Here is a 14,955-nt window from a genome sequence, read left to right as displayed (position 1 = left end):
AGCCCAACTTCTAGGGACAAAGTGACTAGGATGAGGTCCATAACTTAAGTGTGGGAAGGGCGTGGTTTGTGAACCAAAGGAACACCTTTGGCCAGGACCAAGGGTCTTTACCCACAGATATCAATTGATGGAAGAAACATAAAAAAAAAAAAAAAACACCTGTCCCAGGGCAGGCAGGTCAAAGGGAAGTGACCAGATACATTACAACTAAAAATTAAAGATGAACTGATCCAGGGAAAGGGACATGGAATAGTTGAGAAGAGAAACTGTGATTCAAAGTCAAATTTGTGATTGGAATATTTAGCTATTTGCTATCTTTCCCCCCTTATTAACAGAAAAAGAATAAAGAGAAGGATTGTAGTCTAGTAGAGAGAAAGGACTAGCCTAGGAATAAGGAGGACCTAGATTTATATTTGGCCTTAAACACATTCTGGTCATGTGAGCTTGGACAAATCACATAACTTCTCAATGTCTAGATGAATTTCTTTGTATTATATGGAATAATCTATGTATTACAGGGAAACTGGAGGTGCCATTGCAAATCTGTGTCAGTGGAAGGAATTTCTCTCCAATGTATTTCCCCACAATGATGAGACCACACATATGAACCATCCCTTCTTCCCACTTCCACTCCCCCAACCAACTCTGGCATAAACAGCTAACAGTTAGATGATATTTTCTAATTTGTAATGTCCTTGTATCAGTATGGTTTGTGTGATGGAGAAAACTTTGGGATGGGAGCCAGGAGAAACTTAGGTTCAAATTCCACTTATTTGTTCTGTGTCCAAAGGCAGATGCTCTAATCTCTCTGAGTCTCAGTTTTCTCATCTATAAAATATAAACTATAAAGAGCTAAAATTTCAGTTACTGTTCATGGAGCTGGGATGAGGAAGGAACTCCCTGATTTATTGGACCAGAATGCCTTCAGGGAGCTGGATCATTATCCCTACTTTTAATATTAAGAAAGTGATGTTTGGAGAAATGTCTATAATCAAATGGCCACAAAGTGGGAGAACAAAAATTCATATAGATGGGTAATAAATCTAGAACTGGAAGAGGCCTCAGAGACTATCTAGCCCATCTGCTCACTTTTGCAACTAATCTCAAGGGCTATTAAGTGACTAGCTCAAAGTCACATAGATAGGTAGTATCAAAGGCAGGATTTGAACTCAGGGTCTTTGGCTGCAGAGCCAATTTGCTTTCTTGTTTACCTAAATCTTTTTGCTGTAAGTAAAGTGCTTTTTTCATTATTTGTGAAACAATATTAATAACTCACATTTCTAGGGAGTTGTAAAATTTGTAAAGCACTTTCATCAACCCCACGAGATTGGTTTTTGTGTTTTTGCCAATGAACAAATCAAGGCTCAGAGAGGTAAAATAAGGGGCTTTTTTGAGTCCCTCTGGGTTCAATGTCATTTTGTGGCTCAAGCCTAGGTTTTTTAATTCTAAGCTCAGTTTCCTCTTTGCCCCCATGAAGCTATCCCGCCCCTGACTTAAAGTTCTCCAAAGAACAATTAGAGAGAAAGGACACTCCCATCACAAAGAGATAGTTTACCTTTCTTATTCCTGTTCATTTGAGCTTGAAGGTTCTGGATTTGTGTATTTGAGGCTGTGACCAGTTTCAAAACAGCTAGAAACAAAAGAAATAAGAAAAAGATGTTTATCATGAGACATAGAAGTCTTATTTTCTACTTAGCACCAGAAGGCAGAACTGGGATTAGAACCAATCATTGAAAGTTATAAGGATGAAGTCTTAGGCTCAGTATAAGGAAGCAGTTCCTAATAGAACCAACTAATCATAGATGCATAAGCTGTCATTAATAGAAATGTTCAGGTAGGGAACTGGGTGACCACCTCTTATGAATGTCACTGAGAAGATCCCTATATTTGGATTTTATTCAATAAACCTTTCGGATATACCGGTTATATTGAGGGAAATATATTCATTTTCGTTAGGTGAACTCTCATGTTCCTTCTACCTCTAAGATCCCAGGATTTTAAGGAAAAATTTATAACAGGACTCAGAGAACTTGACTAAGAAAGGATGGTGGTACTTTCCACTGTCTCCTGTCCATTATGCCTTGACTCTTGCCCCATTTTTTCAGGTTTTATTTATTTCCATTGAAATCTCAAGATTTCCCTTTACTTGAACTGTCTTGAGATTCAATTCAAGATCTTGCTTATAAGTACTTCAATAGCTTCTGAAGAATTACTCCATTGAAATAAAATTCCTCCAGCCGATTTGATTTCCTCTTATTCTGCAATGAGGATTTTGGTAGTCAGAAGGTATTTCTGACTTTTAAAATCTGGCTGTGATTCCACTTCTTTAGGAAAGTAGCAAAGATGACACTCCCTTTAACAAGGGAGATTTGCTCCTGATTTGTAATTTTATAATCTTAGAAAGTTGCTGGGAGCTTGGAGAGATTAAGAAGAGACTAAATTGACTTGCCTGGGGTCACACAAACAGTATACTGTCAGAGTTAGGACTTGAACTCCTATCTCCCTGATTCTGAGGCCCTCTTTCATGTATATTCTCTCACCTTCATAAGTTTTATTTCTTTTATTTTAAGTATCAAAAAACTGAAGCTTAAGGAGATAGAATCTCACAGCTAGTAAGACTAGCAAAACCAAAATCCAGATTTTTTTCTTCCAAGAAGAAAATTCTTTCTCCATTTCATGTAAAATAGTATGAGTGTTTCTATGATAATTTACTAATTACAAAATGATTTCCTCTCAAGCTCAAGAGGTATAGATGGCATTATTATTATCATTCTCATTTTACAGAGGAGGAAATGGAATATCAAAGAAGTTTAGCTTCCTTAAGGTCATCTAGCTGGTAAGTATCAGACTTGAACCCAAATCTTAGGTCTTAGAACTCTAAACCCAATACTCTTTACATTGTATGGATCAGGCTCTGGCTTAGTCATCTGAAGAGCAAACTAGAGAGAAGGAGCATCACTTTCATGAATGGTTAGCTTACATTCATTGATCTTTTCCATTTTTCTTTCAAGATCTTGAATTTTTCCTTCCAAAGTTGACAGCTTAGCCAAGGAAACTAGAAGCAAAACAATTAGGTGAGTGTTATAATACTGATCTCTGCTTCTCCCCTGATGTCTTCTAAACCCTTTTAAGCTTTCTGCTAGCATCATCATTCAAAGGGTATCTTCCCTCTCCAAAGCTAGTCATGATTTCTCAGTGCCAATGAATGGTCTCTCATGTTTATTCTTGATCTCTGCTTCATTTGACAATGTCAAATGCCTTCTTTTTCTGAATACTCTCGTGTGTGTGTGTGTGTGTGTGTGTGTGTGTGTGTGTGTGTGTTTGTGCTACTGCTCTCTCATGAGTCTCCTTCTGTTTGAGTGTTCCTTCTTTTCCCTTTGCTGGCTCTTCGACTGTAGCCATCCTCTCATCTTTGGTGTCTCTGGTTGGTCCTTTCTTCTCTTTTGACTTCATACTACCTCTTTTGGTGATCTCAGCAGTTCCAAAAAGTTCAGTTATCATGTCTATTCAGATGATTCCCAGACCTATATAACTATTTCTAGTCTTACTTCAGAGCTATAGTTATATATATATATATACATATATATATATATATATATATATATCACATAAGATGTTGTCTAGAAACTTCAAACTCAGCACAACTCCCTCTTTCACCCCAATCCTTCTCTGTCTTCTGAACTTTTCTATCCTTTTAACGAGCACCACCATTGTCCCAGTTACCTACATTTTGAGTCTCAGCATTGTCATCACTCTCACTTATCCTATATATCCAATCACCATATTGCCAACTCTTGTCATTTTTATCTTGATGATACCTCTCACATAAATCCCCTCTTCTCCTTTCAGATAGCCACAACTCTCAGCCCTTCATTATCTTTCACCTGGACTATTGCAAAAGCCATATACATAGTTATTTACAGGTTCTTCCTCACTATCATGGAAGTCTCTTGAACACAGACTGCAGAGGCCTTTGTCTGTATCTCCAGAATTAAGCACATGTCCTGTATATAGCTGAGTTTAATAAATACCAAATCAACAAGTATTTACTAAGCATTGTTGCAGGCATTAGGAATAGAAGACAAAGATGAAATACTTTCTACTATCAAGGAGCTTCCTTTAGTGAGAAGACAACACGTACATTAATATGTATGTATCTAGAATAGATTCAAAGTGAATAATATGTCATCAGATATGTATATTTGGGAGAACACACTCCTAGCTGAGGGAGTCAGGAAAGGTTTCATACAGAAGGGATCACTTGAGTAGAATTTTAAAAGAAAAGTACATTAAGAGGTAATGGTGAAATGGCAATACATTATTCCAGGTATAGGATACAGAGGATGCAAAGGCAAGAGAAAGACAATATCATGTGTTAGGAATAATAAACAAAACAAAAACAACAAACAAACAAACCCAATTTGACTGCATAGAAGGGAAGTAATGTCTAATAAGGTTAAAAAGGTATATTGGGGTTAGATCTTTGTGAAAATCTTTGAAAGCTAAACAGAATTTTACATTTGATTTTAGAGATAATTGTTGTTGGTCCTTTGTTTTTGAAGACGAATCATTGACAGCAAGGCTGATATCTTGACTTGTGCAAGAATTAGAATTAAATGAGGTAAAAATTTTTATAGGTAATGGGGAGCTGATGGAATCTCTCCAGGAGGGGAGTCCATAATCCCATCTTTAGAAGATGGCTGAGGCAGCAAGACTAACTAATATGTTGTCTTAATAGACCAGGTGACAGATACTAAAAGCCTGAGCTAAAGTGGTCCCTGTATTTAATACACATTGCTATATCCAAGACACTGAATCAGTATGTATTAAATGTCTTCTGAGGTTCTCTCTACCTCTAAGATTCTATGATTTGGGGGAAAATTTGTGATGGTCCTGATATATTTTTAATAAGAAAGTTTGATGATTCTCTCTCTCCTTCCCCCCCCCCCCATTCCTTTTACCAGGTTTAATTTTTTTCCCCTTATCAAATTCCTTTGATTCCTTGAAGCTTCTTCACTGGCTCTTCAATACCTCAAAAGCTACAGAAACATTACTGAAATGGGATCAAATTCCTTCAACCATCTCTTATATGATTATTTTCTGGAGCAAATACTCAACTCTACTTCCAGCTGAAGTCAGACAGGGTCTCTAGCTAAAGTACATACAACAAAGTTGTGTGAGGAAGAATGTGTACATGGAAGGATATGTGTATGTGTATGTAGAATAACCAGACAAAATAGCTATTTCTAGTTAATAGAAAGATCTAGGAATAGATATTTCTAGAGTAACTGATGAAAACAAATGGGACTTTGGTCCCACCTTGGGCTTTGTTTTTCTAAAAAATATATTTTTTTATAATTTCTGTTCTTTGCTTACTTATATTTCCCAATGTATTCCCTTTGTCTTCTCCTCTCATAGAGACATCTCTTGTAATGAAGAATTGAAAAAAGGAAAAAAAAGTTCAGTCAAATTAATCACTGTATAGAAAAGTCCAATGTATGCAGTGTTCTATGGTCATAGTTTCTTGTCTCTGCAGTGAAGTAAGGCTAGGAAGGCAGAGGGGTACTGAGTCATATAGGAGGCTCTGCCAATAATGATACAATTGGGAGGGGACATTTGACTATACTGGCAATAGGATATTTGGAGGAGAGATAATCTTATTTCTAGGTCTGAGCCTAGATTCGATGAATGGTTCCCTCTCAGTTAAAGTAAGCACAACACAGATAGAGACTTACCTGAGCTGTCTCCTTTATCTCCTTTTAAGCCTTTTGGTCCTGGAGCTCCCTGTGACCCTGGTGGCCCTGGAGGCCCCACTTTTCCAGGAGGGCCCTGGATACCTCTGAGTCCTTGGCCTATTATCAGGAAATGAACAAATTTAATCTTAGTAGCATTTTTAAAATTAATGAAAAAATGAATTTTATTGTTTTATTTTATATGTGATCATTTTTATATATGCCCATTCCACCTTCTCACCACCTACCAGGAGCCCTTTCTTGAAACAAAGAAAATTATGGTGCTGTGCAAATTACTTAGAATAAGTAGTAATTGAAAAAATTCAATTTTAGCATAGCAATAGTCATATGTGTGCTTCATGTGTATGTGTATACATACATATATGTATACATGCACACACATATAAAGAGATTTGTAGGAACTTATTGGCTAGAAGGATTGTTGTTGATCATGCTATAGTGTGGTAAAGGTTTCTTAAACTTGGAAGAACAGTGATAAGACAAGTTGAAAAATCAGCTACTAACTCTTACTATTATTCATGGATAAGAAAACATAAAAATGAACATAATGAAAATTACAAAAAGGTAATTTTTACTAATGAAATTCATTTTTTAATTCAAGATCTTTTCATTCCAAACCATTATCAGAAGTCCTGATAAACCTGTAAGATCCAGGAATCTCCATCAAACTAAAACATCTATCCTCCCAAAAGTTTGGGGATTATTTACTTTCAGCAGGCCTGGACATTTTGTTCCAACTGAAGAATGCAAAGAACTCTGATAAATCTATTGATATACTGAGAAATAGAATTGTTTTGAAACCATAGGAATTTCCTAATGGAGAAGGAATTCTACAATATAACCTTGGACCATGCTACAAGTCATGAAAAGCTAAGAAATTTATTCAGCAAATAGAGAGAAGCATGCTTCAGTGGCTTGAAAACTTGACTGATTTAAAACTCATTGAGAGCCTGTAGACAATAATCAAGGCTAGAATTTGAAAAAATGACCATTTTAAAAGGTATAATTAATTTATAATATGATGAATGTATTTTCATGAATTAAGAATCAAAGACAAAGAATCAAAGTCAAAATATAGTGGACTCAATGCTAAATTATATATAATAGCAAATCATAAGAAATTGAGGATATAGTTCAAATTAAATTCTTTGAAAGGCAAAAAATTATAAGATATTATATATCAGAAAATAAAATTATTATATTTCACCCCAATTAATTGGCATACCACTATACCAACTGTCATGTAGTATTCTGAACTCATAGTCCTTCACTTCTCTACAGAATTGAATGAAATGAGCAAAAAATACTTCTCTGAGAGTTATGCATGACTACATGGACTTGTAAAAAGATAACTGGTTTCTCCATGAAAGAGTTCTTAAGGTTTTTTGTTTTTTGTTTGTTTTTTTTTTTCAGAATTCAATGTTTAATTTAAATCTTACTAAGTAAAACATATTCCACAGGTTTCCTAAAAAAGGAGAGGATTGAGAACTTCTCAAGAGATAGCCTTGAAGGTAGTTCTATATGATTTTTTGGTAAGGCAACAACATATTCTTTCTTTTGGTTACCAGATTACATAAATAACATGGCTTTGATCATCTTACTCCCATGTTTAGAGGAAAGGGCACTGGATAGGACTGTATCTAGAGAAACAATTCATCATCATTGGTAAATATGACCTCATGTGTCTGAACTCCTAGAAAAGATGCCTATCATATGGGAACAACTGGTAGAAATGAAGACTTGAAAAGGATGAACTCAATTGACCTGTACCTGGTTCTCCTTTTTCTCCCTTGAGTCCATCTCTTCCATCTTTTCCAGGAGCTCCATTTGCCCCAGGGGTACCACAAGAAACCAGGGAACAACAACAGGTATGCTCTGTTTTCTCACTCACAATTGTCTCTGAGTAGTTAGTCTTTATCATGATGAGGAGGAGGAATGTGACCCAGGAAAAGAGAGCCATCCTTCAAACCTGGAATGGGGAAAAAGTTGAGGTCAATTGTTTTAGAAAGACCAATAGCAGAGGTCTTCAACCATCCTTGTTATTTCCCTCCTCATTATTGTCTCCTCCTAGCGGTGCTGCCACCAACTTTCTCTTTTCCTTCCAAAGCAGCCTGTACATAGCATTTCTAATTTCATTGCTTTGGATCCTGCCAGTCCTTTGATCAGTATCTTATTGAATCTCTGTTGCCTACAAGGTTAATCAATTCAAATTAATTTGGAAACCATTCCGTAAGCTAGTTCCTACCCTATTTATCCTGGCTTCTTTCCTGTTCTGTTCTTAAAAACAGGCACGTCTTGCCTCTCCAGCTCACACACTATGTATACTCATTTATTCCACATATCTTCTACTTTCCAGAGTCATCTACAGTTCTTAGCATGAGATTGGATAAACAAGGTGTCTCAAAAGTCTTAGTGTAAGTTTAAGTTTTAGTTATCTCAGAAGCACAAATGCCACAACCACCCCCCACCCCTCCAGTGGAAAGGATATTTAATTTGAAAAATAATTCATGGATTTCTTATTAAAAATCAGCATACTATGCATAGACTCTTATGTTTTATATCTCTCCATTCAACTTTTTAACTTTGTAAAGACTTTCACTGATGCTCATTGACTGGAAGGATTGCATTTATAATCTTAGCAGAACTAAGTGCAACAAAAAGTAAATAAACTTTGGGGGCAGCTGTAAGATCTGGGAATCTCAGTGGATTGAGAGCCAGGTTTAGAGATGAGAGGTCCTGGGTTCAAATCTGACCTCATATACTTGCTGGCTGTGTGACCCTGGGCAAGTCACTTAACCCCCATTGCCTAGCCCTTACCACTCTTCTGCCTTGGAACTAATATATGGTATTGATTCGAAGGCAGAAGGTAAGGTTTTTTTTTTTAAAGAAAGTAAATAAACTTTTGAATGATTTTAAAAGCTTTTTAAAAATCATTTTTACTTCTGAAGTTATTAAAGTTTAAAATCCATTGAGACCCCCCCTCCATAATCAGAACTTGGAAAATGCTTTTAAATCTCATTTTTGTTTTTACTTCTCTCCTTTTTCCTTCTCTTTCTCCTTCCCCTTCCTCTCCTCTCCTCTCCTCTCCTCTCCTCTCCTCTCCTCTCCTCTCCTCTCCTCTCCTCTCCTCTCCTCTCCTCTCCTCTCCTCTCCTCTCCTCTCCTCTCCTCTCCTCTCCTCTCCTCTCCTCTTCTCTCCTCTCCTCTTCTCTCCTCTCCTTCCCTTCTTTTCTTTTCTTTCCTTTCCTTTCCTTTCCTTCCCTTCTTTTCTTTTCTCCCTCCCTTCCTTTCTCCTATCTTCATTTCTGCATATGGTTTAGACCTACCCCCAAATTTTGCAAATACTGTCCTTTCCAGGGTGTCCCTGGGTCAAAAAAAAGGTTGCTAATCCTTCTGTAGGAGATCAGATAATTCCATGCCCCCCCTCCCCCCTTTTACCTGCAACAAATCTGGCCTGTCTCTAATGCGTTCAAGACTTCCAAAGGACACCAAGAGACCTAAAAAAAAATAAATGCAGGATATAAAAATGGAAAGATCTTTGAACCTGGATCTAGTTACAGATAAAAAGTTTACCTGATAATCTTATGGAAAGTTCCCTTCCTAAAATGAAGTTAAATACACAGACCTTTGACCCCAGTTCCACAGACTCACCTTCTGCTCGGAAACTCACCTGGGGGCCCACAGGAAAGAAAGAACACAACAGAGTGTCCTCTTTTTTAGGCCAGAGATAGGGGGGAAGAGGTTGGATTCATGAGGATGTACAAAATCACCTCTGTGTTCATTAGTATGTTAACAGGGTGGACCTCTGTCCTTGTCCTGCTTCCACAGATTAATAAACAACTGAACCAAATATCAAACTCTTATTCTCACTGCTCTCAAGGGATACTGGCAGACTGAAAGAGAATCACAGAGACAGAATTTCAGAGCTGAAAGGGCTTTTGTGTGTAGAAAATTAAAAAAAAAAACTGTATCACATATCTGATTCCTACTTCTACTTTTGGGTAGGCCCAGATAGATGAACCTAGATAACTCTAGTTGACCTAAGTGAACCAAAACTGAAAACTTAAGTACTAGAAGGAGGGACATAATTAAGTCAAAGAATATGAGAAATGAGATTCTAATCTCTCATTAGAGACTGGGTTCTTCCTAAGATTAATCATGGTTGGACCATAAGCATAGATCCAGAGCTGTGAGCCCTTTAATGTAAAAAGAGGGAGTACCATGTCCCAGCAGCTACAGCCCTAGTTCTTAATATTAGATTGTGAATTTAAGAAACATCAAGGAAGACAAAAATTTTGATGTACAAAGAATAAAGAGGATAGTATAAGAAACAGTGAAGTTACATCAAATATTTTAAAAGTACATAGTAAATCAAACTCAATAGCAACAATATAGCTGTTGTTTGTAATCCCTATTACTCTCTGTATCCTGTGTTCTGTATGTTTTTTTAAACACAATTTCTTTCTTAGTGTCAGTTTTAAGACAGAAGAATGGCAAGGATAAGGCAATTAGAATTAAGTGACTTGCCCAGGGTCATATAGCTAGGAATTGTCTGAGAACAGATTTGAATCCAGGTTCTCTGTATTTGCTCCATTGATAGACTTTTCTTTCTTTCCTTTTATTTTAATATCACCTCCCATCTCCTGCTTCCCTTTCTCTGCCAAAGTCCTCTCCTGTAAACATTAAGAGTAGTGAAACAAAATAAATATCAAGAGAACTTTTTCTCAGAAATTTGCTCCAAAAATTCCATTAAGTAAACTATTTCCCTAATAATTCTTACTTGCACAATCAAAGCATTGATTTGTTTTGTGCAAGATCAGAAATTTTAAGGAACTAAAATTGTCCTTTATATTTTATAATCACCTCTACCCTTGTATAAAGAGGAATTCTTTCTTCTATTCATAGTTTTGAAATGTCTATCTTCCCTTTCTCTTTTTATTTCTTGTTTATAAGATAATCTTTTATATTTTAAGACATGAAACTACTGGAGTTTATTGTAATAAATAGTGTGAGCTATGGGTTTTTTGCTTGGATTTTTTTCTTAGATTTTGACTTTTGAATTTCTGGGTGTTTTAACTGTTTCTTCCTACACTGTAGCTAATCTCTATAGTATCTAGAGTGGTGGATATATAACATTTTTTTTATCTCCCTTCCTTTCCAATTTTAGCATAAGGAGTTTCCTCCCTGTGGGTTCCTTATCTAGATGAAATGACAGGTCCAATACCAAATTCTACCCATTGATTAGGCTTTCTATATACCAGACAAACTCAGTTAGCTCTTATTAGATATATTTCTGGCCTGAAGCCTCTCATTCCTTTTTATTAAATCTTACTCTAGAAACTCTAATCCACTTCTGAGGTACAATCTTCTTTACCAGTTGTTAACTCCTCCTCCTCTTCCCTCCCCCTTCCCCACCTCCTCCTCCTCCTCCTCCTCCTCCTCCTCCTCCTCCTCCTCCTCCTCCTCCTCCTCCTCCTCCTCCTCCTCCTCCTCCTCCTCCTCCTCCTCCTCCTCCTCCTCCTCCTCCTCCTTCTTCTTCTTCTTCTTCTTCTTCTTCTTCTTCTTCTTCTTCTTCTTCTTCTTCTTCTTCTTCTTCTTCTTCCTCTTCCTTCTCAAATTCTTCCAATATAAGAGTATACACTTTTTATTTTTAATACCAATTTACATCTTTCTCTTCATTATTTACTATTTTCCCCCACCTATCTGTAGTAAATGCATTGAACCATAGATTTTGCCCTCCTCCCTTTGTCCTTCCTTCTTGACAGATCCTACCAATATTTCCTCCAGGGTAGTCTCATATTTTTCTTTCATCTTCCTCTCTCCTTTGGGCCAAGAGCTCCCTCTTATGAATTTATGATTTAGGGTGATTTAGACTGTCTTTAATGTATTTTAAAATAATGGTATTTTCAAATTGAAGGTGATTTTAGAGTTCACTTAATCCACTCTTCTCAGTTTGAAGATAAGGAAATTGGAAATCTGAGTGATGAAATGACTTAGCCAAAGTCTCACAGGCAATAAAGGACAGAGCTAGGATTTGAATACAAGTCTTCTGACTCCAAAATCAGTTCTCTTTCCACCAGACCATGTTACTGTACTTCAGAACAATCTTGCCATTCATAAAATCTTAGAGGTGAAAAGGGAATTTAGAAACTCTTAATGCAACTTGTACAAGGCAATGGAAAGAGCTTTAGGCAAATCACTTCTTTTTGGATCTCCAGTTTCTCTTTTGTAAAATGAGGAAATGTTGGACTAGATGACCTTTGGGAACTCTTTCAACTCTAAATTGGTGATCTATGCTTCTATGAATGTCAATCCCCTGTATAATGTTCCTGACAAGTGATATTTTATATATATATATATATATATATATATATATATATATATATATATATATATATATATATATATATATATTCAATTTCTAATTGAAAACTATCAGGAAGGGGGGAACCTTATGAGGTACTCCATTCTCCTCTTAAATGGTTCTAATGGTTGGGAAGGTTTTTTTTCTACATTAAACTGAAATCTTTTTCTATATTGAACCAAAATCTGCTCCTGCATTTTCTATCCATTGGTTCTAGTTCTACTCTCAAGGGCCATTTGGAGTTAGATAGAGCTGATATTTCTTTTTTTTTTCTTCTGAACACAGTCCTAATAATTATCCTTTATATAAGTTTTACATGGACAGGATTTGAATAGGAGGAAGGATTGCAATTTGAATCCCTGAATTGAATACCCACTTGGATCTTCAAAGTCTCTATAGTCAGAGAACTTTGAGTCAAAACCCACCTTTGATATTTACTACTTGTGTTAACTTGGTTGACAGTTAACATCCTCGAGCCTCAATTTCCTCATCTATAAAGCCAGAAGACCTCTGAGGCCCCTCTAAAACCTAGGTATATGAGCAAGAACAACTGTGTTCCCTATTCTATATCAGACCAAGGAAGGAAAATAGTAGCCTAATTTGGAGTATCCAGACACCATCATTTGTTACTCTTTCTCCTCTTCTCCTGGATACTATTTCAAGAAAAGCACCAGCCATGTGTCACTTCTTTCCTAACTCTCTCTATCTTCTACATAGACATATCAGCTACATTTTCTTTTCCCCCTTTTCTATAATTTCCCTTCTCTTCCTTCCCTCTTCCCTAAAGATATGGAACCATTAACCATGATCACATCAATTCTGCCATTGTTCATGAAAGGAATATTTTCACCTATTTCCCTACAACCTCATTTTCCTCATCATCCCTGAAAATTGCTGGACCAAAGTGTTCCTCTCTGGCCACTTCTCTTTGTGTGTTGTTTTCTTTATTAGAATGTGAGATCCTTAAAGGCAGAGGCTGTCTGCACTGTATACCTGTAGTCTCAGCACTCTTAACTGCACTGGGAAAGTAAGTGATTAATAAATATTTCTTCATTCATTGATTCATTTATGTCCATATCTTATTGCGCAACCTTTCTTAAGAAGCCTAACTTCCTCTTCTTCAAGGGCGGACTTTATAATTTATTTCAACACAAGAAAGCAGCAGAGTTTTAATGATAGCACACACTACCCTCTTCTTCTCCTTCCTATACATTTTTTATTTTTAACAGCATCCTATGATTTCTTTACCTCAGAGACACTTAATTGAGTCAAGAAAGCCTGTAGTTTCTCCCATCTCTTCCTCAAGTCAATTGCTCCCTCTGGTGGACCCTCAAGAATCCTGGTTGCACACAACATTGATAATATATTGATAGTTCTTCCCAGTACCCTCTCATCCAATCTCAGGACCCCCCTCCCCCAACTGTAATTTCATCAATGTAGAGAGACTTCTAACAGAGGTAGACACTCACAAATCACTCTTTAAATAACATTTCTGTTGTCTTTATTTTTATTATTCTACTTTTAATGCCCCTACTCCCTTATATTTCTTCAGTTAAAAAAATACTTTTAACACTTATCTAATCAGGCAAAAAAATTTCCAATATTAGCTGTGTAGGAAAAATATTTCTTATTCTTCATCTTGAACACTGTGCTTCATTATTAGTTCTTAAAAATCTTGGTCGGCCATTCCATTCTTAATTCTCTCAAAGCTGTTTTTCTTTATAACAATGTTATTTTTGTATACATTGTTCTCTTGGCCATCCTCTCTTCACGTCTAGATTTTTCTGAAATCATCCCTTTTCTAATTTCCTACAGTAAAATAATATTTGATATATTATAATTGTAATCATTCTGTCATTTCCCTTTTGATGGATACTTCCTTAGTTTTCAGTTCTTTGAAATAACAAAATAAATGTTATACAAATTTTTGTTTCTATCTCTGATCTTTTGGGGTTATAGACCCAATAGTGGCTTAGCTGGGTCAAATGGCAAATATCTTTTTTTACTAAGTGAGCTTAATCTTCATGTTCTTAACCCACAATCTGAAATGCATCATTATCTTCATCCCAGGACAATCTTTAAGGGACTCATAGCTAAACATTAAAAATAGGAGATGGTATGGAAAAGGGAATGAGAGAGGGGAGAAAGGCAAAATGGAAGAGAGCACAGGATCATTGACTTAGAAATGGAAATACTTCAGAAGTCATTTAATCAAATTCCACCATTTTACAGATGAGGAAACTGTAGTATGGGGAGATTAAGTGGCTCACTCAGGCTCTAGTGTTTGAGGCAGGCTTTTGAAATGAGTTATCATTTATTTTCTTTTCTTATGTGTATATATATATGATATATAATAGAACTATTAGATAAATGATTTGTTATAAATATGTAATAAATTATAATAAATATGCTCAGCTAAGAGAAACAAATTCTCTCATTAGCTACATCCAAAAATCTATATTTCATTCTTTTTTCTCTCCCTTCTACCCCTCTCCAAAAAGGCAAATAATATTACATAGATTATACATAGAAAAATTCATGGAGGAAATAAAGTAAAAAATGGTATGTTTCAATTTGCATTTGGACTCCTATTCCTTCTATGTTGGTATCCTTTTTCATCATGAGTCTCTTGGAGCTATCCTGGGTTCTTGCCTAGTTGATAATAGTGACGTCATTCACAGTTGATCACCATACATTATTGTGTGATAGAGGTTTCAAACCCTAGAACTGGAGTTATAGTGGGGAAATTGCTGGAGCCTCAGCCACAGTGGGGGAGGGGCTCAAGGAAATGTTCTGGAATCTTGAGAGGGCAAGAGTTTTCTGTCAGTGAGGCAGTTAC

General features: G+C 36.2%; 1 protein-coding gene across 3 annotated transcripts in view; it reads right to left on the bottom strand.

The window, feature by feature from the left end:
• Positions 1-14,955, bottom strand: part of LOC100016460 (mannose-binding protein A-like) — a 38,875-nt gene that overhangs the window by 903 nt on the left and 23,017 nt on the right. Inside the window, exons 1-6 of one of the 3 annotated variants that reach the window (XM_007478501.3) lie at positions 9,404-9,579; positions 9,191-9,249; positions 7,524-7,722; positions 5,736-5,852; positions 2,981-3,055; positions 1,556-1,630 (exon numbers count right to left, since the gene is read on the bottom strand). In XM_007478501.3, the coding sequence (XP_007478563.1) occupies positions 1,556-1,630; positions 2,981-3,055; positions 5,736-5,852; positions 7,524-7,713 (457 nt within the window). In that variant the 5' untranslated portion in view covers positions 7,714-7,722; positions 9,191-9,249; positions 9,404-9,579. Of the gene's footprint in view, positions 1-1,555; positions 1,631-2,980; positions 3,056-5,735; positions 5,853-7,523; positions 7,723-9,190; positions 9,250-9,403; positions 9,580-14,955 lie in introns of those variants that run through there. The other 2 variants (XM_001370257.5, XM_007478500.2) reach the window with 2 other exon arrangements.

Source organism: Monodelphis domestica, chromosome 1 (assembly GCF_027887165.1).
Source record: "Monodelphis domestica isolate mMonDom1 chromosome 1, mMonDom1.pri, whole genome shotgun sequence".
In the NCBI taxonomy this organism is placed as follows: Eukaryota; Metazoa; Chordata; class Mammalia; order Didelphimorphia; family Didelphidae; genus Monodelphis; species Monodelphis domestica.
This window is presented reverse-complemented; position numbering and strand designations above follow the sequence as displayed.